Source organism: Leucopleurus acutus (genome assembly GCF_964270905.1).
Source record: "Leucopleurus acutus genome assembly, chromosome: 6".
Lineage (NCBI taxonomy): Eukaryota > Metazoa > Chordata > Mammalia > Artiodactyla > Delphinidae > Leucopleurus > Leucopleurus acutus.
In genome coordinates this window covers 105,116,140-105,142,450 of record NC_139149.1, presented here as the reverse complement: position 1 = coordinate 105,142,450, position 26,311 = coordinate 105,116,140, and the positions used below count along the sequence as shown (strand labels likewise).

Here is a 26,311-nt window from a genome sequence, read left to right as displayed (position 1 = left end):
GTGGCAAGAGGGTCAAGGAGAAGCTACTTCATTTTTCAGGGTTTTGATAAAACACTTAACAAGTTATTTAGCCTTTCTGAACCTCATTTTCCTCTTCAGGGTATAGATTCATTTTATGTTGACATTTTGAGGTAAATGTGATAGCATGTGAAAACATATTGTCTGGGATTTAAATGTGAAATAAGTTAACTTACTGCTGTCCTCTTTAAGTTTTGGATTTGGTGAGTCCTTAAATACAAACACTGAGATAGAAAATTACTTGTGATTTCATGGTCCATCACTCTGTTGATAAAAGGAGTATTTTAAAATTATTTATATACTTTTTATACCATGCGATTTTTTAAATTTCTGTTTTATTTCAGCACACACACATACCACTTTTTTTGTTGGTTGGGGGGCAAATGAAATCTCAGACCTTGAATCCTGGCTGTTATGTGACCGTATCATTCCTCAGCTTCCTCATTTATAAAATGAAAATAATATTGTGCTAATTGGGTAGAGTGGCCATGAGGCTTAAAGGAGCCTTTCATATGAAGCACCTGTATGGCCTGGACTATAGTAATGTGCTCAGTAAAAATTAACTAGTATTAATATTTCCCATCATCTTTTCATCAAACCCAGCTGGTAGTACCACAACCCTAGATAAACCCAGCAACTTGCCTTTCCTGGGCTTCTGCTGGTAGAAACCCCACTTGGGAAACCTCACACAGGGTAGCTCAGTGCCACTATTTGTGGCATTTTCACAAACCTCTAGTCAGCCCTCCACACTGCTCAGTAGTCTCACTCTTCTCTATTCAGCTCATTCCGCCACTTTGAAAGAGTTATTTCTCTTCAAACCTCCAGCTATCCTGCTGGTCCCCTTACTCTTAATAAACAGTCTTGCCCTCTGCCTCTCAGAGAGAAGGAGAAAGCATCAGGTGGAAGCTGGGTTCATCTCTTGCCTCTGAATCTACAGGTTTCCCTATATTTTCTCCCCTTTTGTGTTTCTCTTTTTCCCTCCCATTTTAATGGAGGGCAGTGTTTCCTCACCTATCAAATGCCATTTCTTCACTTGTGCTAAGAATCTCATTTCTTTCTGCTTTGTCAAAAAACAGAATTATTTTCAGGTTCTGCCTTTTTACTGGTCTTACTCATCAGCATTAGACACATTCAGGTCACTGGCATCCTCAAAATAAAATCCCACTACATTTTCAGTTGGACCCCTGCACTGCTTCCCAGGGTCTCTCATTGCCATGCACAGCTAAATGTCTCATAGGAAATGTTGACACTTGCTATCTCTTTTTTCTCATCTTTTATTCATTTTGAATATGTTTTAGTCACGCTTCTATCTCAACTCTTCTATTCATTCTCGCTCTTAACTAGGATCACCGCGCCTGCGCATCTCTGACAGCAAAGCTCACTGCTAATCCTCATGCTCCTTGACTTTTCCAGCAGCATTGGCACAGTTGACTACCTTTTCGTCTTCTAACACGTTGGGTTCTTAATTTCTGTGACCAAACACTCCCTTGGTATGCCTCCTGCCTTTCTGTTTCTTCTCAGTCACTCTTCCTTCTCCTCTGCCCTTTAAAAGAGAGGCATTCTTGGGGCTTAGTCCTAGGCTTCCTTCTCCTGGTACCTGTTATTTGCTTACCTTAGCTCTCTGTTGTGCCTCTGTCCAGGTGATTCCCACATTATGTCTCCAGCCTCATTCTCTGAGCTTCAGACTCGTAAATTCATTTATCTAGTTGGTGGCTCCCTTCATTGTCTGAGAGGTACTTCAAACTTGGCGTTTCCAAATGAGCTCATAATCAGTGTCATTCCATCTGATCGTGACAGAAACCTGGGAATTATTCTTGTTAGTTTCTTCTCCCTCTCTCCCTACATCATGTATTTCTAGAACCTGAAATTTCTCTGTTTTCATATCTAGTACCTAAGACCAAAGCACCTTCATTTCTTAGTAACTAGTCATATAGTATTGACTATGCTCCCCTCTATTCTCTTTTTCATATTGCTCTAGAATTATTACTTTAAAGCGCATGATTATGTTACTGCCCTGCTGAAGTCCTTCTCTCTCATCTCGGGATTTTCACACGTCTGCTGTCTGGATATGTTTCCAGAATGTTTATGTGATTTTTATGTGATTTTTTTTCCTACTTATCCTTCAAGTCTTAGCTTAAATTTCTGGTAAGCTTTCCCTGACTCATGCTGTGTACTGCACACTGGCACCAGCTGCTCTCACTGTACTCGGTACTCCTTTTGTAGCATTTATCATTATTAACAACTGTTTAGTGCCTCGTTTCCTCACTAGACTGAACTTTATTGGGGGGGAATGTCTGTGTCACCACTGTGTCTACAACACCTAGCACAACTCCCTGCACAAACAAGGCACTCACATACATCTTTGAATTAATATACACATTTTTTAAATATATCATGCTTTTTTTCAAAATGCTCATTAAAATATGCAATTATAGATGCAGAAAGAAATTTAAGTGTTGATAAGGTTCTATAAGGTTCATGTTCTATAAGGTAGACTTCTTTCATCCTTCATTCTCTTTATTTTTCCTTTTTATGTGTAGTATTCTGGGCTTAGTTAAATAAGTGCTTTTAAAAATTAATGTAAAATTTATATACATTGAAACGTGCAAAACTGAAGTATATAAAGTTATTTTTGACACATGTATGCTCCTTTGTAACCAGTACTTCAGTCAAGATAAATAAATGCTTTTAATTTTCCAAAGATCAAAAAAAAATTTTATGTTGACATCTGTTATTTTCTGTGAAGATTTTTACCCTCAATCAGACTTATCAGATCACTTTACCTGCTAGATAAGACATACACCTGAGGTGTGCAGGTTTCTAGACAGATTTCTCTTTACTATGAATTCTGGCTCTAACTGTTGGAACTTTAGATCTCAGGCTCAGAGGGAGGAGAGAAGATGCTACACTGTCTTCCCACCTCCCTCCTACTCAGCTAGCTGACTTTTTCTCTGACAAGGAGGTGTCTGTATCTAAAATGCCCTGCGTGAGCCTCAGTGTATATAGATAGCATGGGACACACTGACTCTTGAAAGTGGAAATGGAATCAATCACAGGTTATGTGGAGGCAGCCGTTGGTCACAATTTGTCCGCACTCACTTTGTTGTTGGCAGGTTCAGCGTTCCAGAAAGAAAAGTGTACATGTCTCTAGATGGAACATGTGATCTATACCCCTTTCTAACATTTGAGACTTGCATTATGTATTTTGCCCCTGAAGGCGCTGGAGTTTGTAATCTCTGCTTTGTTTCTTATTTTTAATTCATTCTCTTCTTTAAGAAAAGTTAACATGTTAAACTTATAAGATTGGTTTGAGCCTACTTAGTATAAGTTTCCTTTTCAATTTTTTAATTGTTTAAAAGATTAATGATTGGGGAAAGATCTGATTATTTTATGGAGAAAATGTGTTATAGGTTATATAATGGCTTTAATTATCAAAATAATCCACAGGTATATTTATATTCAGTTCATTTCCCTCCCCCGCTTAAACTATAAAATGAATACAATAACAAGGGAGAGTTAAATTTATGGATGGTATTCTGTAGGTTACTTTTGAGCAATTAGAATTAATGTCAAAAGATATAGGAAAGCATTTGCTATTGTGATATGTAGGCTAATAGAAGGTTAATAGAGGAATTTTCTGCATAAAACTCTGGTTATTTTCAAAGATATTTTCATGTTTTTACTTGAATTTATCTATATTCCCAGTCATTTTCACAAATAACAAAGGTATAGTACTATTGCAGGTTATCCTTAAAGACTAGAGGCTATAAATTCAAAGTCCTGGGGTGGAGAGTTGACCCAGGAAAGAAGGGTCACTGCTTCTTTGAGCTATATGGGAAGTCATCAAGGATGGTGGGTGAAGAGGTGAACTGGAATGTAGCAACAACTTTGTGAAGAGGAAAGAAGCTGAGGAACTCTTCTGATGCTCTTGGTCTCCTTAATAAAGTAGAAGGTGGGACCATCAGTTACGGGTGACAGAAGCATGATAGGTGTTGAGGAGTGTGGTAGACTGAGTAATGGACCCCCAGATATGCCCATGACTAACCTCTGGAACCTAGGGATTGTTACCTTATATGGCAGAAGGAACTTTGCAGGTGTGATTAGGTTGAGGATCATGAGATGATGTTTTCCTAGGTTATCCTGGTGGGCCCAGTAGAAGTGCAGGGTCTTTATAAGAGGGTTGCAGGAGGGTCAGAGTAAGAGAAGTCAGTATGATGACAGAGACAGAGATTGGAGTGATAATGCTTTGAAGATGGAAAAGGGGCTATAGCCAGGGAATACAGGTGGCTACTGGAAGCTGAAAAAGACAAGGAAGTGGATTTCCCCCTCAGAGCCTCCAGAAAGCACCAGCCCTGTCGACATCTTGATTATCCTAGTGAAACTGTTTTCAGTCTTCTCAACTGTAGAACTGTTAGAGAATAAGTAAGGTACTAAAGTTGTGGTAATTTCTTCAGCAATGATAGGAAACTAACACATGGAGGAAGTTTGGAATATCCCCTGTGCTGGGGTCAACTATCTATAAATAACTAAGTGGATCATCTGTAATTGTGAGGAGATAATTTAGGGTAAGCTGGCACAAATTTTGTATAGTGGAGGCAGTCAGCAGCATTTATACTTTTTTCGGAGGTACTTAAGCAGTCTCAGAGAAGAATATTCAAAAACTAAGGAAAACCTGCTGATATAATTTGGCTTATTCGGTATGGGGAAGAATTCTAAGATAGTAGCATTGTTAAAATTGTTGATCATGGATCTGTGCTGTTTAATAAGCAGGCAAGTGAATCACAAGGTCCCAGGAAACAGAAGTATTAGGTGTAAGGGATCAGTAGACCTGGAGCTCCAGTTAGAATGCGGAGCAGTTGAAGTGTAACCGAGGAGAGGCAGGAGGAAAGAGGGTCTGTGATACCAGGGACACCTGATGTCTTCTATGAAGAGTCTCAAGATTTGTCCATATCAATATGTGGGTGAAGGGAATCCTGATAAGATGGGAGATGAAAATTTAGGCATCTGTAAGGAGTGTGTCAGATTGGTCATTATTATGAAAGTTGCAGTTACCAAAGGTGATAGATGTCAAGGAGTAGAGTTGAGAGAAATAATGTAAGCTGTTTGCTGAAGCTACCAAGGATTTGTATGTCCTTGGAGATCAGAAGACAGGATGAGAACATGGAGATCACAGAATTTGTGAGTCTGTTTTTTCTCTCGTAGATTTTGATACTTTTAGTTCCAAAAAAATACGTCTTTACTGTATTCTAGATTGCACATTGAGAAAAGTTTGAAAATAGCTGTATTCTGGAAGAACATAGGTAGGTTGCTTATGAGTCTTCTTGGTACTTTCTCTGTTTTCAAAATAACATCTTAGAAGAAAATAGGATCAAGTGGCTTTGGGACTGTTAAGCTTCACGCTTGTTCAATATATTTACTTACTGCTTTTGCAAGAAAGGTCTGTGCAAGACAGGTTCCCCATATGTGCTCTAGTGTTTGCGTTTGTGACTGACAGTATAATACCTTGGCATCTTTTTATGGTTAGGTCAAAAGCCAGGTGCTAGGCCTTTATGTAAAATAAAACTAGGGCAACATCGTAAATACTGTAAAGGTTAAGAGTATTGTGCTTGATAATTAGGATTTCTTCCTTGCAGTGCATTTTAGCTCCTCTTTCAAACAAATTAATAGAGCCATAAACACCTTGATTACTATGCCCTGTGAACTGTTTTTGTGTGTGTGCACTGATTATGTAGCAATCTATGACTGAGTTTAGGGAGGCAAGTATTAATTCAGCCAGAGGTAGGCCCTGTGGTGGTGCAGTCATACCTTGCTGTAGGAAAGGAAATGAAACTTTTGTCCATAAAGGGGCTGCTCCCCATATATATACACGTGTGTGTGTGTATGATAATTTTATGTAATATCATATATATATAAGATAATTTATTTACACAGAGTTGAGCTAACATTCATTCACCTTTGTGCTTAGGTGGATAAATTCATTCATTCAGCAGGTATACAATGACTGTGTATTATGTATCAGACACTATATTCTAAACAACTAGGTTCCTTTTTCCAGTTTCTTCTATCACTGGGCAGTTTTATGATGTGGACATCCCATTTGGGCAGATAATCTTGGTTTCCCAAGCCTAATTTAAGAACAGTGATTTTATCAATGATCCAGGTGTAAGCTATCAAACATATTAGACATCTTTAGTATTGTTTCTTTTCTCATTTTTTATTTTGAATTTGATAATAAAATTCTCATTGAAGAAGTGACTTTCTAAGGCTTTAGATACCTAATTGTCATCAGAAGTTATTTAAAACCATCATTATTAGAACACTTAGAAACTCAACACAAATACTAGATACTGTAGCAATTATTCTAACCACTTGATAGGATATTAGCCTTAAACTAATTTGAAAGTCCTCTTCTAATTTTTTTAGAAACACTTTTCTTGATATATAACATAAATTAAACTACACAATTCTTTTTGCCCATTTTTTTTAAAAATGTGGGTTTTCTAGGGTTTGTTTTTTTAGTAATTTGTGAGAGTTCTTTATATGTTCTGGATAAATGTTCTTTGTCAAATAATATATGTATTGTGAGGTAGTGTCTTCCATTCTGGGCTTGCCTTTTCTCTTAGTGGTGTCTTTGAAGAGAAGTTTTTAATTTCAGTTAATTTCAGTTTTTCAATCTGCAATTGTTGGATAAAGTGTTGTAAGTTAGTCAGATTTACTAATCAAGTTCAGATCTTCCACGTCTTTACTAAACTTTTTGTCTGCTTGTTCTATCAACTACCAAGAAATATTAAAATCTTCAGATTTGATTTGTTTGTTTATTCTTTTAGTTTATATATTTTGAGGTTTTGTTACAAAGTGAATATCAATTTAGGGTTTTATCTTCCTATTGAATCGACTTTTTTATTTTTCTGAAATATCTTTTTTTATCACTAGTAATACTTCTTGCTTAAAGACTACTTTGTCTAGTGTTACTATATGAGCTTTCTTACAATTAATGTTTGCATGGCGAACTTCATCTCATCCGTTTCTTTCCACCTTTTTGTGTCCTTATATTTAAGGTGTGTCACTTGTAAGTACCATATAACAACATGCTTTTTAACCTATCTGATAACCTTTGTTTTTAAATTGAAGCATATAATTCATTTACATTTAATGTGATTACTGATGTATTTGGGTTTATTTTTGCCATCCTACTGTTTTTTTTTTTTTCCTGTTTGTCTCATCTGTTCTTTTGATTTTTTTCAGCTTTCTTTCCTCCTTTTAGGTGAATCAAGTATGCTTTATTATCCTATCCCCTTCCCCCATTAGCTGTTATTTATATATACTTTTATTATTATTATTTTAGGGATTACCATAGAGATTACAACATAGATCCTTGACTTATAGTTTACCTTATATTAGTTTTTTTTTTAAACCACTTCTGGATAGTATCAGAGTCTTAGAATACTTTGACTTCCTGGGGCTTTTCCCCCTTAGTTTTTAGACATTTGATCCTGGAGTGCTTGTTCTGTTTTGGTGTGGGGACAGGCCTGGTAATTTTTCCAACATTGTGTATGAAAAATTGTGGAGGCCCTGGATGATGATGTTTTCCTTCATAGGATCAAAGATCACCATGATCTCGTTGAAGCTGGCTTTTAGGCTTTGTTAAGGCTGATCTATTTTCAGTTTGCCTTTTTTTCCAGGGCATGTTTTTACGCACAGGAAATAACCCCTTCTGGGGTCTCAGTTAAAAGCCTGAGTTGTTTACTGGTTTGCTCTTCACAGTTACTTGTGCCTTGAGATACCAGCTTTTGTCTCTCTCTACTGCAAGTCTGCCAACAGTCTCTGTTCAGCTCTTTAGTCTCCCAGTGCTGCTTTCTGTTTGGTGTTTTGGTGTCTCATCCACGCTTAGGTGATGTGTCAATAAACATCTCAGTGAAAATTGCTTGCAGAATTTCTGGCTCTTCTTTACATTTCTCTCTTCTTCAGACTTTTGCCTCATAAGTCTTAGCTGCTTGATAGCCAGCCCACCTGTGACTTTCTGCTTGGCCTCTTTTTCCAGTCCTCCAAATACAACAAATGACCCAAGGGAACGAGTGAAGGCGAATGTAGGGCTCCTCTCAGTATACTTGTCTTTTCTCCAGAATCCGGGTCCCGCAAGTCCAGGTTGCTTTTGGTGCTCTTTGATGCTTTTAAACAGTATTTGTTCGTTTGTTTTAATTGTTGTAAAACGCACATAACATAAAATTTATTATCTTAATCATTTTAAAGTGTACAGTTAGTTCAGTGGTGTTAAGTACATTCATACTGTTGCACAGCCATCACCTCCATTCATTTCCAGAATTTTCATCTTGCAAAACTAAAACCCGATACCCTTTAAATGGTAACTCCCCATTCCCCACCCCCTGGTCACCACCATTGTACTTTCTGTATGTATTAGACCACTCTAGCTACCTCATGTAAGTGGAATCATAGAGTATCTGTCCCTTTGCAACTCAGGTTTCATCCATGTTGTAGCCTGAGTCTGAATTCCCTCCCTTAACAGATTAGTGGTTACCAGAGGGAAAGGGGGATGGGGGCAGCACAAGATGGGTAAAGGGGGTTGGCTGTATAATGACAGAAACTAAACATTTGGTGGTGAGCACATTGTGGTGTATACAGAAGTCATAATATAATGTTGTACACGTGAAATATATGTAATGTTATAAACCAATGTTGCATCAATTTTAAAAATTGCCTTTCTTTTTCAGGCTGAATAATATTCAGTTGTATGGATATACCACATTTGCTTATCCATTCATCTGTCAGTGGTCACTTGGCTTGTTTCCACCCTTTGGCTGTTTTGAATAATGCTGCTATGAACATGGGTGTATGAATATTTCTTTAAGACCCTTCTTTTGACTCTTTTGAGTATAAACCTAGATGGTAGAATTGCTAGATCATATGGTAATTCTGTTTTTATTTATTTATTTACCCTTTTTATTTAAATTTTTTTATTTTTAAAAAATTTATTTAATTATTTTATTTATTTGGTTGTGCCGGGTCATAGTTGCAGCATGCGGGCTCCTGCCACTTTTCTAGTCTCTTTTTTTAAAAAAAACATAAACGAAAACAGTTATAGATCTTGCCATGAGGACAAGAAAGTGAAAGAAGAATTATTTAAGTTTAATTAAGCTCCTTGACAGTGTGCTTGATAAACCAACTTTCAGAGCTATTCACTTCAATTTAAAAAGTGGTCTTTGCCTAAATAAATAGCTACCATTGGTCATAAGTGGGATCAAGCAGGGAAGTGTAGATAAATGAGTACTAATCCATAACTGCCCTTAGTTCGTTAGTGGTGGTATTAAAAGTACTGAACTGCTGGTATTTCAAGCAAAAATTTTATAACAAGCTCCCTCAAAAAATAATTGAGACAAAGGACTATTGTATTTATATTTGTAGTACTGAGTGTTCAGAGTTGAATGTAACCCAAAGGTTAGTTTTAGAATTTGCTTCCCAAATACCTGTTTAATCTTACAAGAAAACATTGTTCAAATGAGACATTAGGTATGAGTGATATTGAAAGAGCTTATAATTTTGTCCTTTCCTTGGGTGCATCATTGATTCCTATGCCGAGTACACATTTATCCTAGTTTGCTTTTTCGTGATACAATGACTGTTGGTTAAAAATATTTCCCGTACCATTTCTTGTGGATAAAGTAGTAAGAGTTATTTTTTGAGGTTCATTATCAAATTTTTGTTGTTTTATTTTTATTTAAATACCACTCCCTGAGTCATGAAGCTTTTTAGCCCACTTACACAGTCACTCCTTGACTTTGCACAGGTTTAGCTTTCATAAAATCTATATTTTTGCATAGTGTGTCTTGACACATCTAAGAATACTTTTGCATGCTGAGTTAGATCTCTCATATATTAGTTAAATATTTAGGTATCTTGGTGGATTAGGTGTCTTGGTGAAGCCATCAGTTAAGGGGAAAAGATTTGCTTGGTCTAGGAATAGCATCTCCCAAGAGGGAACCATAAACAGAGATTTTAAATGTAATTTTATCTCTGTAGTTATGAAACTCACATCCCTTTAGTAAATCTAATGTTTGATCCAGACGTGAGGCTTTCAAGTGGATTTTTCAGAACATTTTATACTTAAAATGCCTGTATTTTGGCTTTCAAAAGGCAAATAGAAGCAACCACCAGCTTTCTATCTCTGCTGAGCTCTCTTCAGTAGATAAATGACTAATGTTGGACTCATACAAACTACCTTTTGGTCACATTAAATATTCACATAGAAAGGTATACAAAATAAAAAGTCCTCCAGTGATTTAAATGATTAGAGCTAAATTGATATTATATTACATAAAATTAACCACTTATTTTTTAACAAAGAGAGATTCCTGTTAGAATCTATTATGAAAGGCTGTTGTGTACCCACAGGCTGAATTCCTTCTGATAGTGCTGATAAACAGTAAACAGAAGATTTAGCATGTTCATTCAGCAGATATTTTAATAATCATGTGCAGATCACAAGTTTATTGTGGATGTGTGCCTGCATTAGTTTAATGTACGCACACGTAAGCACTCAGGTGTATGTGTGTATAGCTTTTATTTTACTTGATGGTAATTAATCATATGTACCAAACAATATAAATGACTATTTGGTATTACTCATTTAAGTAGCTGTACTCATGTTTGCAGGTTTTCCCTTCTCTATTTATTAGCTCTCTGGTATCTATAATCATATTTCAGGGTTAACGGCTTTCCTTAATATTATGTCATTTAATTATAATCATTATACACCTTGACAGTCTCACATTAAAAGACAAGGGTTTGGTTTTTATCCTACAATATCTGTACTTCCCTTATCCCCAGTCATCCTCCATGGATGTAAATTTTCTATGCGTTGCTCAAATACTCCAACCATGTGTTCCCATCATACCTGGCTTCTTTTACTCTGAAACATTGTTCTCTTCCGTATGCATTATGCCTGAAGAACTCATCAGCTGCACCTGGCTCTCTTTCTGTCTTTTTGCCACAGGGCTTAAGATAGCAGATATTATAGGCCAATACGGTTATAGACGCACCTGCTTTGGTAGTGATAGCATCACTGTGTTTAGGATTGAGAAGAGAGTACCCAGGCCAGGGGAGACTGATAACAGAAAGGGAAGGAGTAATATTGAAATGTGTCTTGATCCCTAGTGTATGTTAATTTTTGATCAGAGAGTTAAGCTTCAAAGGAAATCAGAGTTTTAGAGACTGTCTTTACCAGCCCTTTATGTTACCCAGGACCGGAGTGGGTAAATGGCTTACTCAGGGTCACACCACCAGCTAATGGTAGAGCCAGAGATAATAGGAAGAATTCTATAACTGACATGTCCACTTTAGAAAACAAACAATTTGGCAATTTTCATATAGCTCAATAGTACTTCTACTCATAGAAATCCATCCAAGAGAAATGAAAGCATACGTCCAACAGGAAGATTGTACCCAAGTGTTCATAGCAACATTACTCATAGTAGACGGGAAACAGCTCCAAATATCCATCAGCTGATAATGGATAAGCTAAATGTGGCATATCCAATACAATGGAATACTTCAGCCCAAAAAAAGGAATGAAATACTAATATATGTTATATTAATGAACCTTAGCAACTTTACGCTTGATGAAAAATCAGACACAAAAGATTACATGTTCTATGATTCCACTTATATGAAATGTCCAGGAAAGGAAATGTATAGAAAGAGAAAGCAGAGGTGCTGGAAGTGGAGATTGACTGCGGAAGGGCTGGGGGGATCTTTTTCTTTTTTCCTATTTCTTTTTTTTTTTTTTGAGTGATGGAAGTATATTCTAGAACTGGATTGTGGCAATGACTACACAGTATAGAAATTTACTGTAAATTATTGAACCATGCTCTTAAAATGAGTGAATTTTACGGCATATAACTGCAATAAAGCCAAAAGGGGAAAACGTTAAAAAATTTTCACTTTAACACTCTTAGTTTACTCTGAAGATTACATAGCATGTGTCTTTTGTTCTGTAATTCTTAAAAGTATTTGCCTTTCACCAAAAACAATAAAATCTGACTTGGTTCTTTGACATTTCTCTTAGCCTAAATTAAGAACATTTGGTTTCCTAAGAAAGAGGTTAGTGTCTTAGTAGACATATGTTAAGTTTGCTTATATCATATGTATGTGATGTTATATATCCCCCACAAGATGTGCTGAATGTCACAGAGGCATATCGTACAGTTGAAACTTAACAGTACCTGCCCGAATTAACAGTACTTTCTATTCTAACTGTGAAACAGCCTGATGGATACAAAGTTCTCTCAGTGCTGTTCCACTGCTTTTCAGTGTATCTTCTCTGTTTTGCTCTTGTCAGTTGAGCTTTGCTTACTGAGAGTCAGTTGTATTTGTTTTCAGGCCTGTTTATGCTAGTTGTACTTCTTGTTATTACATCATTTTATATTGTGTAAGTCAATAAAAATGCGAAAAACAATTAAATTTGTTATTTGGCAAACTAGATTGAATGTTTTGGAAAGACTTGACAAAGGCAAATCACTAAATATTGGGTAATTTGGTAATTTAGACTGGAGTGGAAATTGTAAAAATCTAGAAGGCCATTTACATTGCTTCACAGTTGTCTCTGGTTAATAGCCATCTTAATGAGACTGAAAGTAGACAGACTAGATATTTATGATGTATGGGTATATGTGAGAAAGACAGCATTGACTTCTAATCACAGGACTCATGTTCAGAGAAAAAGTCTTTATCTCAGTGAATGCTTATATGTTTTAAATTAAAATGTTTAAGGTGCTGGTGGGGTGTGTGTGTGTGTGTGTGTGTGTGTGTGTGTGTGTTTAATATTTTTCCTCTTTTACCACATCAGCTAGCTAGTTACTGGTTTTGATTGCATTGGGTAAGAGTGATTCTGTATTTGGTACAACATCTGTACCATAGAAATTTATAATCAAAATTGTAAATATCAAATTTATAAATAATTTACTCAATAATTGGAGTGATTATTTTCTCATTGCTTTATAAATTATTAGATTTATACCAGTTTTTATTGAATGTGTTTTGTTTTATGCTGAAAAGTAAGCCAGAATCAGTATGGTAGTGGCGGGTGGGGAGTGTTGGAGCTGAAGGTCATGAGAGTAAAGAGTAACTTCAGTACAAAGAAAACAGTGAGGCCATCAGAAAGGAGGAGGGATGCGGTCAGGGCAAAACTCAGAATTTAAGATCTTGAGGAAAGAAGTATGAAATTCAAGAATTTATTGAAGAAGTCATCAATGAAAATTTTGAACTTAACTGAAGTTGCTGTCAGGATTTGAAAAATGTGATATAAAATGTAGAAAGTGAGCACCAACAATGCTAATAAAAGAGCAGCTTTCCTTGTAGTCATTAGGTATGTACCATTGTGTGAGATGAATGAAAGTTGGAGGATAGTGTCTGTGAAGAGAGTGCTACTCATGGAGAATTTAGTAAAAATTGGCTAGAAAGGTGATCAAGACCATTGAATACTAATATGGTAGAACTTCTGTTCATGTTTACCTTGTATTCTATTTGATGTTGCTTGTATTAACAGTGTTCCTTTAAAAGTTCAGAGATCACAGTTTGCAGTGAGTCTTACTGTTTTTGGATTACAAATGCCTTTAAGAATCTGGTGAAAGCTACGGATGGACTCTTTCCAAATACTTACGTAAGAACAAATACACAATAATTTAAAAATTTTAGGAAGTTCACAGACCCGCCAAAGCCCGGAGAGATCCTGGTTAAGAACAGAAAGGAATTCTGTTACTAATCCTTTTGTGAATTAAGAACAGTAGTTTTATTTCAGTGTATTTTGGTGTAAATACGGATTTTAAAATATTTCACAAAATAGGACTTTTATGGCCAATAATTCTGGATTATCTGTACTCTATTAAGTGAGACACCAGTAATCATGTTGGTAAGAACTTGAAAGTTAGATGACTACCAGTAAATAATCTGAAACGGCAGTAGCTAGGGGTGTTTTAATTATGTAATACTGAATGCTACTCTGTTATAAGCATTAGAACCTTTCAACGTTTACCAGTAAACAATCAGCTTAAGTCACATGCATCTGTATTTCATTCAGCTCTCAATTTTACTTAAAGAATATGATCTTCAGGTACAGTATTTAAGAAAATAAGAACCATATTTGTGCATGGTATGACTTTGGGAGAAAGGAAGTTCTGCCTGCCTTGCTGTCTACCTTTCTCCTCTACTTTCTGCTGACTTGCCTCTCTCCCTGGGTGGGGTGCTTGCCTTTTTCCTCCCTTTTTCTTAGGGCAAATGGGCAACCGCCTATAGCCATTGTTTCAGTAGCAATTGTAAATTGTAAGGACTTACTATATATAACTTTTATATAACTTAGGAGGTACTAGAAAATTCCATGTTGCTTGACGTGTTTCTCACCTGCAAAATTGACCACTTTTGGAATTTTATTTCCTTTATTATTGTAACTCAAAAGGATGTAACTCATAAAAGATCCTTTTGAACATAAAAGATCAAAAGGATCTTTTATGAACTCAAAAGATCATAAAAATATATAAAACATATTTTTATGTTCGCAAGAGTTGTACTAATGTTTATATTATGATTTTGTTTTAACTGCAGGACCGTGTGTACGTACAACAAAATAATGTGGAGAATGTGTACAATTTGGGATTAATTATTTTTCGAGATCAAGTTGTACGTTACGGGTGTATTAGGGATCACCTACGACAAACGCTGTTGGATATGATTGCCAGAGAGCGGAAAGGAGAAGTTGTAGACCGGTATAATAATCTTTTTACTCTTTGGGTTTTGGTTTTTAGTGGTTATAGCTTGAGAATCGATTCACTGTCTTAATTTTATTAAAGTAAATTAAAGTTTGATTGTCCCGCATATTATGAAAATACTCAAAAACCTTATATCACAGTTAACAAAGTTAGCTAGATTGTAACTAAAAAGCACACATTTATTTTTAGAAGAAACTATCCTAAGCTTTTGTTGAATATACTTTTAAAAAGCAAATCAGCCATTAGTCTTTTTGATTTTTAATGTATTTTTATGCTGTTTTTTTGTTTGTTTTTTTGCTATTTGATAATATTTTTTTCTTCTTTAAAAGGGCTTTTGGCTAGCATTTATTTTTAAGGTCTTTGAAGAAAAAAATGTTGAACATAGTCTAAAATGACTAAGAACTCTTGTACCCCTTTTGTTAAGTCATATTCCACCCCCCCAAACATTGTTGCAGTGCCATTTTTGTGACACTGCAGCCAGAGTGGCTTGAAACATGCAAGCCTGCTTTCTTTGCTTCTTTGTATTCAAAGCAGCTGTTAGAGGAAGACTTGTAAAGTTCTTTTTATTTCAGCTTTGGTGCTTGGTCACGATTGCCCAAAAGCCATTTGGTGCAAAAAAATTATATTGCCTAGGAGTAACTGTGCGTTGTACCCATGTCAAGTGCTGTAGACTCCCTCTCTCCTCCCTGCTTCCTGATAGGCTGTTTATTCTTTTTGCACTTTTAAATACACAGGAATATTTAGTCATTTTAAACATATTTTCTTCAAAAATCCTAAGTTACAACAGCATGAGAACAACTTGAGATAAATAGCTGTGCAGTCAAGATAGGCTTTCCAATTAAAATTACTCTAAATCCTTATGTTATAAATTAGTTGCTTATGGGAGATTGGTCACTTTGGTTAAAAAAAACTTGCTCTGAAAGTTTTTCTAGCTACTTCTGCTGCATCTTTTACATGAATCTTTAATGTGTTTTTATTATCAAGTGGTTTAACTTCTTTTGACAGAGGCGCAATAAGAAATGCTTGCCAGATGTTAATGATTTTAGGTCTCGAAGGACGATCAGTCTATGAAGAAGATTTTGAGGCTCCTTTTTTGGAAATGTCTGCAGAGTTTTTTCAGGTAATCAGTGAGATATAAATAAATACTCTTTTAAGATGTTCTTAAAATTACCGAATATAGTTAGTAATTTAAGCATTTTGACCTTTTCGTACTGAGGCCCTTTGGGGAAGAGGGTGCAGATTACACCCTTCAGCACACCTACCCCACAGTCTCACATTCCAGTGAAGGAACTGTCTGAAAATAAGTCGAAGAGGTTGGACTTAACGTGATTTTTTTAAAATTATATGTATAAAACATATAAACTTAGAAATAACCTTAAATTTTATTATATTTATATGTTACTAATTATTTACCATAGATTCACAGGCAGTACATCACCAATGAAGTTTCACTGTTCAGGCTTTTTGGTAATATAAGTTACTAGTAAAATAAATATAGATATATGCATGATCCCATAAGGCATATATATGTCTTAAGAGCTGTTGATTAGGAAATTAAAAGTCAGTAATTACAGTTGATAAAAATTTGCAGCAGTATGTACAACCCCGAATCAACTACGTTGCTGAAAGTAAAGCTAAACCGGTACTATTTTGTAATGAAATGATAATAACAATTACTGAGTACTACGACAAATGATAAGACAATATTTATAAGGTCATGATAATCAGGCGTTCTTCCTGAAAGCCTCAACTATCTGAGCAATTTATAGTAGGAGCTTTGTAGTGTTGCTAAAGTAGACTTTACTGGTCAACTTTAGTAATAACCTTTTAAAGAACTAAATGAATAGAACGATACAATAACTCTACAGTGCGTCATTCGTAGAAGCCATCGGATGAGTATAGAAGTAGACTTGGTGGGTTTTGGGGTCCTTTGGACTGGCGTAACCCCCAGGCCGCTTTTCAGAAATCAGCCTGTAGCCATCAGGAAGCTTTGTGTGGCCTGTACTGGTGAGCCTGGACCATACTTCATGAACTATTAATTTTATAATGTAGGAAACAGGCTTTATTTTCTGGTAACACAGCAACTACTTCTAGATATTGCTGGCAACGTTTTTGACGTTTGCATTTGTTTTGATTACCTTCATTACAGTATAGAAATACCAGTAGGTGATTAATTGTCAGGATCCCAAAGTGTGTTACAGTGGCATATGGATATATCTGTGTGTATTTATAAAATACAGTTTTGACAGTGAAGTGACGGTCTCACCAAGATTTTTGTTTGGTGTGTTAATGTTTATTCTTAGAAACTTGATTATTTTAAACTGCTTTCTTTTTTTAACATCTTTATTGGAGTATAATTGCTTTACAATGTTGTGTTAGTTTCTGTTGTACAACAAAGTGAATCAGCTATATGTATACATATATCCGCATATCCCCTCCCTCTTGAGCCTCCCTCCCACCCTCCCTATCCCACCCCTCTAGGTGGTCACAGAGCATCGAGCTGAGCTCCCTGTGCTATGCGGCAGCTTCCCACTAGCCATCCATTGTACATTTGGTATAAACTACTTTTTATTAAGAGAATGGGAAATGTTATTACATTTTGTACATAATTTATATTAATACATCTTTTATGTAATTCTTAGGTATATTTGTTAATTTTACTATGAGATTGAAGTCAGTTGAGCCAACATTTAAAATTTACTGGAATTTCTCTAAGGCTGGTGTTAGAAGACAAGATTAATAGTAACTCAAAAGCTCTATTTCTCAAACTTTATATATATTCCTTTGAGAGCGGGAGTGGGGTGGCAGGAGGACTTTAGTAACTACCAGTATGCCAGCAAAACTGTATGATAAACATGATGAATCTTTTTAGGCATAATTTTACAATAAAACAAATCAAAGAAGAATTTCCCACTCTCACTTGGGGTCAGATGCTTCATTCTATACTTTTGATCTTCACTGGCGTGTGCTTACTTTTTCTGCTATTTGGAATACACTGGCAAAGTCTGAAAAACGCTGCTTAAGGATAATGTATTAATTAAGTCTTATGTAAGTAATGCTTTAAAGGGTATAATTCGGACTATATGAATATATATAATAAGACAGTATATAAAATGTTAATAGTGCTTGGGATATTTAGTTTGGTTTATGAGAAACTGTAGAAACCCAGTTAAAAGCAGAAGCACATTTTGCTTCTGTGTTTTAAAAAAAAAAAATCATGCTTCTTATTTGCAGATGGAAAGCCAGAAATTTTTAGCAGAAAACAGTGCTTCAGTATATATAAAGAAAGTAGAAGCTAGAATTAATGAAGAAATAGAACGAGTGATGCACTGCCTTGACAAATCAACTGAAGAGCCAATTGTAAAGGTGGTTGAGAGGGAACTCATTTCCAAGCACATGAAAACTATAGTAGAAATGGAGAATTCGGGGCTAGTACATATGTTGAAAAACGGAAAGACAGAAGGTAAGTGTTAGCAGTTGAAAAATAATTAAATTCTTATAGTTCTACCAGGTTCTCAGTATTTTTTTTTTCCTATTGTAGTTTATGAATGTCAATTTTCAAGAAGTTGTGGTGTTTGTCATTAATTTATCACTGTTGTTACTTTACACGTATTAATGAGGATTTTAGATATTCCTAGTGAATCAAGCGGCTTTTTTTCTTCTTTCATCTTAAGTCTCCTCACTTTTTGTTTTTCTTAACCCAAAAGGTAAGTTTAGGGACTTCCCTGGCGGTCCAGTGGTTAAGACCCCGTGCTTCTACTGCAGGGGGCACAGCTTCGATCCCTGGTTGGGGAACTAAGATGCCACACGGTGCACCAAAGGGGAGAAAAAAAAAATAGAGGAGAAAATAAAAGAGCTTAAAAAAAAAGAAGAAGATTAATATTATTTATAAGGTCAATGATCCTCACCTATTCCTGTACTTTATATTTCTATACCAGGGTGTTTAGACTCCTCTTTCCCACACACTCTCCTGTAGTTTTTGTGATTCTTTTACAACCTGAAGTTCCAATCTTAAAATTTTTGTAAGCATTTCTTTGGGAGTTAGTTGTGGTAAGGGTACCAAAAATGCAAAAATATGTGTCTTCCATGTTAACATATTTAGATAAATTAGTAGATTGGATATCTTGTTATAGAATGAAAGAGGAGAAAGGAGAATTGCTTAAAAGTAAACATTTTGGAGGTAACTGTAACATTTACTCTTCTTGGCTATTTACCTGATTTTCCTAAAATGTTATTTTGTAACAAGTACCCAAGGAGAAATTGTAAAGAATAGTTATGTTGTCCTCTTCAGTTTCTGAAGATTTTCTTTAAAACTATGACTGGATAAGTCACTGATATGGTACTTAAAAATAAACAAATTTGGTGCTCTTAGATGAAGTCTTAGCAATATTTTAGCCATGTATTTCTTATAAAATAAATGCATATTGCCTGTTGGGTCATGACATAGGTAGGGAATGGGAAAAAATTTTTTTAAGTTAATAATTTAAAAGAGGAGGATGTAAGAGGAGGGAAAACAAAGATGGTAAGCAGAGAGGTTGTTCCATTCTTTCTCTAGTGGAATCTTTGCCTTGTGTTTTCAAATGGTTATATTTCTATATATGTGCTAAGTTCCTAAAAAGTTGTATGTAAATTTATTGTTTTTATTAAACTAGAGAAAGTTACTTTTTAAAAGACGCTTCTGGTAAACCTTTTTTATAAAAGCAAAACAAAAATGATTTTTAAAGATGTTTGTCATGTTTACTCCTGGATGCCTATGGTCTGTCAGGGATTGGCAAGCTTTTTTTGTAAAAGGCCAGATAATAAATATTTTAGATGCTTGGACCAGACAGTAAACTACTCATCTCTGCTATAATAGTGAGAAAGTAGGCATAGGCAATAACACAAACGAATTAAACTTGACTGTGTTCCTATAAAACTTTGATTTTTATTTTTCAAACATTTAAAAATGTGAAAACCATTCTTAGTTTGTGAGGTGTACAAAAACAAGCAGTGGGCTGTAGTTGGTCCATGGACCATAGTTTGATGACCCTGATCATAGTGGTCCCTGGCAGATAGGACTTTATGAAAAGCATTTTCCTTTACTTAAAATGAGAATCTATCCTTTTTTTAAAAAAAAAATTATTTATTTATTTTTGTCTGCGTTGGGTCTTTGTTGCTGTGCGCAGGCTTTCTCTAGTTGCGGTGAGCGGGGGCTACTCTTCGTTGCGATGCGCGGGCTTCTCATTACGGTGGCTTCTCTTGTTGCGGAGCACGGGCACTAGGCGCGCGGGCTCAGTAGTTGTGGCGCGTGGCCTTAGTTGCTCCACGGCATGTGGGATCTTCCCGAACCAGGGCTCCAGGGTGTCCCCTGCACTGGCAGGCGGATTCTTAACCACTGCGCCACCAGGGAAGCCCTCAATTTTCTAATGTACTGTTTAGTTATTGAGTTAATGCTTTCTTAGTCACCTTGGGTGGGGATTATTGAGGAGGGGAGATGAAATGGGCTTGGAGATTAGAGGCTAGGAAATGTTTGATGGGGAGGTTGTTGAGCATACCTGAATTATAGTAACTGTAACCTGCATGGAGACTTGTGTTAAAGGCATTAAGTATACCTAACACATGGCAAGTGCTTAATAAGTGCATAAATAATGGAGTATCAGAATAGCCACTTACCATAGTTTCTATTTAGTACTTAATGTTCTCCACAAATAAGCAGCTTTCTGTGATTCTAAATTAAATTTTAAAATCATGGCTTCAGTTTTCCTGGCTTTCCACTAGAAACCTAATTGCAGAGTATCTTTAATTATGCTAGGCCCTGCTCGTGAGCAGTATGTCAAGAATATGTCAGAGACACAGCTTCACCATTATGAAGCCAAATATCTCATAAATCAGAAAGTGAAAAAGTTTTTTCCCACCATGAACGGAGGATGAGTTGGATTGATAATTAAATGCAGATAACATTATGAAATTAAGTTTGAATGGTATCATTTTATTGTTTTATGAAGTGTATACAGAAATAATGATATTTAATTTTTGAATGATACATATTTTTCATTTTCTCTTTCACATTCTCCACTAAGCTATACATTTATTTATATACAGTGAATTATTACATATAATGAAATTGTATTAATTTACATACTGTTAAATATACATGTGACTAAGCAAAACTGTAACAACATAGGAACAAAGTAGACAAAGTTGGGAACTATTTTGTCATGAGGTATTTGATATGCCAAGTTTACTGTAGTATATATGTTCATAAATTATTGTTTGTAATATTTGTTTTTAACATGGGAAACTTGGTTGTAATTTATAACAAATGTGAGAAACTGTCAGATTTGCTGTGTGTAGATTATTTTGGACATATATTATTGATGAAAGCACTTTTTAATGAAATTTGCTTTTGAAAGTCATTGAAACAAATTTTGAAGCCCTTTTTGTAAAACTTGTGTCCAGGTATCTTTAAAATACATACAACTTCAGTTTTTTTTGTTTTTTTTTTTGCGGTACGCGGGCCTCTCACCGCTGCGGCCTCTCCCGCCGCGGAGCACAGGCTCCGGACGCGCAGGCCCAGCGGCCACGGCCCACGGGCCCAGCCGCTCCACGGCACGTGGGATCCTCCCGGACCGGGGCACGAACCCGCGTCCCCCGCATCGGCAGGCGGACTCCCAACCACTGCGCCACCAGGGAAGCCCACAACTTCAGTTTTAAGATCTAAGTTGCTCTTATAAATGTAGACCAGGGTGGGCAAATTATAGCCTGTCTGCCAAATCTGGCCCACTATCAGTTTGCTTGAAAAAAAAAAAAGTAATATTTCATTACACATGAAAATTATATATGTTTTAGATCTCAGTGTCCATAAATCAAGTTTTATTGGAACACAGTCATGCCCATTCATTTATGTATTATCTGCAGCTTCTTTATGGCTACAATGGCAAAATCGAGTAGTTGTAAAAGAGACCATATGGTCCACAAGTTTAAAATATTTACTCTCTGGTGCTTTACAGAAAACAGTTTTCCAGCCACTGATCTAGAAACTGCTGTACTAACTCCATATTTAAAAGTTCTCAATCATAAAGCCTTTTTATATCATTGTAAAGTTTTGACACTATAGCCTCCCAGTAAATTCTTATTTCATAGATACATTAGACGTATGGAAAAGCAGTATTTTAACTCCACATTTTAATCTTATAAAAAATAGAGTCCAGAGTTTTCCTTCTAAATAAAAACAATGTAGTGAGATAAACCAATTTTTAAAATATACATATTGGCTTAGGTCAACACCTGGGAAATATTAGGGATTGCTCTGAGGAAAATATTAAAGAATAGGAATTTATGCTGTAAATTTCACATGAATTTTACCATGATGTGTAATGAAATAAATCCTAGTATATTTAATTTTATTTGTTGTCATGGTTGTCATTTGAACTTTTGAGACAGATACACTTAAAAATTATCTGTAAGACTTTAATTTGTTTTTAAATTTCTTCTTTATTACATTAACTGCCAGGTATACCACAGTTAAAGTTATCCTTTTGATAGTTGTTTTGCAGTATTAACTAGATTCTAGATTAGAATTATATAGGCTAAATTATATAGGAACTCAAAACTTCAGTTTTCATTTTTTGTGACTATTATGCTGTTTGGACATCTCTTCCATGTAAACTAAAATTTGCTATGACATTTTATTGATGCTTTTAAAGTATCTCATCTGTAAGACGTATTTTGTAAATTGCAATAATAACCATTAACTAGCTTTTTTTCCCTGTTTTCCTGGGGTTTTTTTTTTTTTTAATAGTTTTTCATGTGGTCAGCAAATGATCATAATGGAGAAATAAGCTTAAGTATCGCAAATTAGCATGAACAGGGATTCAAATTTCTTTTCTTAATTTTTAATGTAGCCAATTTGTGTGTGTGTTCTGATTGCAGACCTTGCTTGCATGTACAAGTTATTTAGTCGTGTGCCAAATGGTTTGAAAACAATGTGTGAGTGTATGAGTTCCTACTTGAGGGAACAAGGTAAAGCCCTTGTTTCTGAGGAAGGAGAAGGAAAGAATCCCGTTGACTATATCCAGGTGAGTAAATACAGAAGATTCTCTTTATCATAAAGTAATTTTGACAAGTGCTGAAAAGGTCACTTTTACAAAGCTATGTAGTATGTATTTCTGACTTAATTTTTCCAGTGGTAAATTAATATGTAATTATCCTAAATATTTTAGAATTTTGGAAAGTATGTATATTTATATCAGGGATAGAAACTCACCCACTTCTTTTCATTTATGAGCTTGTTTGATGAAGAAGTCTATTTAAATAGTCTCAAGAATGAAAGTTCTTTCTACTTTTTTGTATGCTTTAGAGTTCATATACTACCTTAGTGTGTTCAAGAAAAAATAACTGTGTTTTAGTGACTTTTTGGTTCAAGATATTTTGCTTTCAAGCAGTACAACAAATATATTACGCTCTCAAGTTTTTCATATTTTAATATGAATAAGCTTTCTCTATGTATTTTTAAAGCTAATTTTCTCTCAGGCTCACCCATTCAGTCAAGATAGAGGAAGGTGGGGAGAAAAAGTGAGGAGAATCTTTGGTTCATCTTTAATAGAATAATACATAAATGGAAGATAGAATACTTCTCTCACCACTGACATTTTTAACAGGCTTAGAAATAGGCTTGAAAATAGCAATATAGAATCTGTAAGTTTAACACTGAATGCACACATTTATTACCAGCAAAGTTAAACGTGTGTAGTTACACATGTATTGTTTATAGAAAAGTTATTATAATGTATCCTAAGTTTCTTTGTTTTTATTTGGAAGGGCTTATTGGATCTGAAGAGTAGGTTTGATCGCTTCCTCCAGGAATCGTTTAATAACGACCGGCTCTTTAAACAAACTATTGCGGGTGACTTTGAGTATTTTCTCAACCTCAACTCCAGGTCCCCTGAATACCTCTCATTATTTATTGATGATAAGCTGAAAAAGGGAGTCAAAGGGGTAAGTATTAATGCATTTGAAAATATATTAAGTTTTATTTGTAGATATAAAATTAGGAAATAAAATATAAAATTAGGGAATTTTGTAGATATAAAATTAAACAGTCCTCCTTTGCTGTGCTTAAATGTGCACTGTGATATTTGAAAGGATTGTTTCAAGTATTTGAAATGGTCAAAAGTACTTTGACATTTCATTGAATGTGTAACTGGCATCAAAAACAACTACGCATCCATAGACTTGAGATTGTGAGGGTTAGATATGCTATAGAGATAATAAGGAACTAGAATACAGCTATCCATGTGGCACATAGAATGTTGCTTGCTGTCACCTGGTTCTGGGGGTTACGTATCAAACAATACTTGAGTGCCAAAAATCTGAAGGCACAGACTAGAATAGGTATCAGAAAATAGTTTGAAAGCATATATGGAAGCTCAGTTTCAAGCCTTTATAATATATCTGGGATCTTGGAAGCTCACTCCAGCACAGAAAATCAAAATAAGCAGATTGTGATCACACGTGAATTGGTCTTCTTGACTTCATCTTGGGATTTGTGAGACAGAAGGGCAAAGCAACAAATAGGTAGCTATAACAAAGAAACAAATAAGAGGAAGATTACTAAGGGCACCAAATAGAAAATACACAGCTGAGTAGTCTACCATATTTTTAATATAAGCTTAATACAACCTGCCACAGTATCATCTTGCCCTTATTTAAAAGATTAGGGGCAAGAGTCCTTTTTACTTTTGGAATTATAACAAATTATTACCGTTCTGGTTGCACAATTTAGATTTTGAATGAGCTTATATAAAAATACCTGTCTTTTGGCCATGTAAGTTTCTGCCTAGATACTATGCAAGGGCATGGTAAAATTCTTTTATGTGATTAAAATTTCATTTCTTCTGTTCTCAGTCATCCTTTAATCCAGCCATGTATCACTTCATGCCTCCCTTTCAGAGGTAGCCCACTAGGGAGTGGAACTCCATTCCAGCCCCTGATTAATGCTGCACTAGATGAGGATTTAAGAGTCGTGCTACTAGATAAAGTAGGAGGCACTTTCTCGCACTAGATCCCTCCTTCTGACATATCTCAACCAGATGTTTATGTTTGTTATCAAACAGTGTTTTTAAACTATTGATGAACTGTGATGCTGTTTTTGTAGAACTAAAATTGTGTAATTGTTAAATTGTCTTTTCAATGGTTTGCAGCTAACAGAACAAGAAGTAGAAACAATATTGGATAAGGCAATGGTCCTTTTTAGGTTTATGCAAGAAAAAGATGTATTTGAACGTTACTATAAACAACACTTGGCAAGGAGACTTCTCACAAATAAAAGTGTTTCTGATGACTCTGAAAAAAATATGATTTCTAAGTTAAAGGTAAGGTGTATTTAAGATGGAATGGAAAAAAAAAAAGATGGATTGGAGTGCACGTCACTAATGATTATCACATAATTGAGCACCAGCAACATGTGACTGGGAAATACTTAATTGATTTAAAATACTTATTTCTCTAAATTAATAAAACTAGATTTTTTTGAGCAGGCTGTACTTAGATTTGTTCAAGTTCTGGGACATTCACAGTGTGCTGGAATTTCTCTTGGTGTGGCAGATACATTCATTCATGGAGATCTGGGGGAGGATTAGTACAAGGGAAACAATAAAGGGAATATCACCATATAGTTCTGTTTCACAGAGTGTGGTCCACAGACTACTTGTACCCATATCACCTGATATGAGTGTTTCTTGCTGAAAACATAAGAGTTCTGAGCACTGCCTTCAGTGAGGTTTATGGGAATCTCAGAGAGTCTGGGAATTTGCATTTTAAAATAAAATTCTTGGATTAATCTTAATCACACTGAAGTTGGTATCCACAGACATAGAACAACTATTGGAAAGATTTAGGAAGGATGACAGTAACATGGAAGAGTTTCTTTGTACATTTTCTAATAGTAAAATCCATCATTTATTTGTGTATATTTGTTTTTCTTCCACAGACTGAATGTGGATGTCAATTCACATCAAAACTGGAAGGAATGTTTAGGGATATGAGCATCTCAAACACAACTATGGATGAGTTCAGGCAACATCTACAGGCCACTGGGGTAAGATTCTTCATTAATTTCTACTTATATAAATGTGTTTATGTGAAGTCTTCTGTAATGGGCATTTTCATCCAATCAGATAACTGAATTGCTGGTGTTATTTATTTTTTTAAAAACTTTTATGGAGTATAGTTGATTTACAATGTTATATTAGTTTCAGGTGTACAGCAAAGTGAATCAGTTGTACATACCATATATCCACTCTTTTTTTTTTTAGATTCTTTTTCCATATAGGCCATTACAGAGTATTGAGTAGAGTTCCCTGTGCTATGCAGCAGATTCTTATTAGTTATCTATTTTATATATAGTAGTGTGTATATGTCAATCTCAGTCTCCCAATTTATCCTTCCCCCCACCCCATGTCATTTCTTTAAATGCCATTAGTGACAACATATGTATTGTCTGTGAGTGCTTTAAAAATTATTTCTCCCATATAACCTCT

The 26,311-nt window shown here is 35.3% G+C and overlaps 1 protein-coding gene across 1 annotated transcript in view; it reads left to right on the top strand.

The window, feature by feature from the left end:
- The window catches only part of CUL3 (cullin 3), a 97,480-nt gene that overhangs the window by 42,596 nt on the left and 28,573 nt on the right, over nt 1-26,311 (top strand). The window contains exons 4-10 of the mRNA XM_082841822.1: nt 14,629-14,789; nt 15,798-15,912; nt 18,027-18,255; nt 22,704-22,849; nt 23,592-23,768; nt 24,974-25,144; nt 25,762-25,869. Coding sequence (XP_082697948.1) covers nt 14,629-14,789; nt 15,798-15,912; nt 18,027-18,255; nt 22,704-22,849; nt 23,592-23,768; nt 24,974-25,144; nt 25,762-25,869 — 1,107 coding nt within the window. The remainder of the gene's footprint in view (nt 1-14,628; nt 14,790-15,797; nt 15,913-18,026; nt 18,256-22,703; nt 22,850-23,591; nt 23,769-24,973; nt 25,145-25,761; nt 25,870-26,311) is intronic.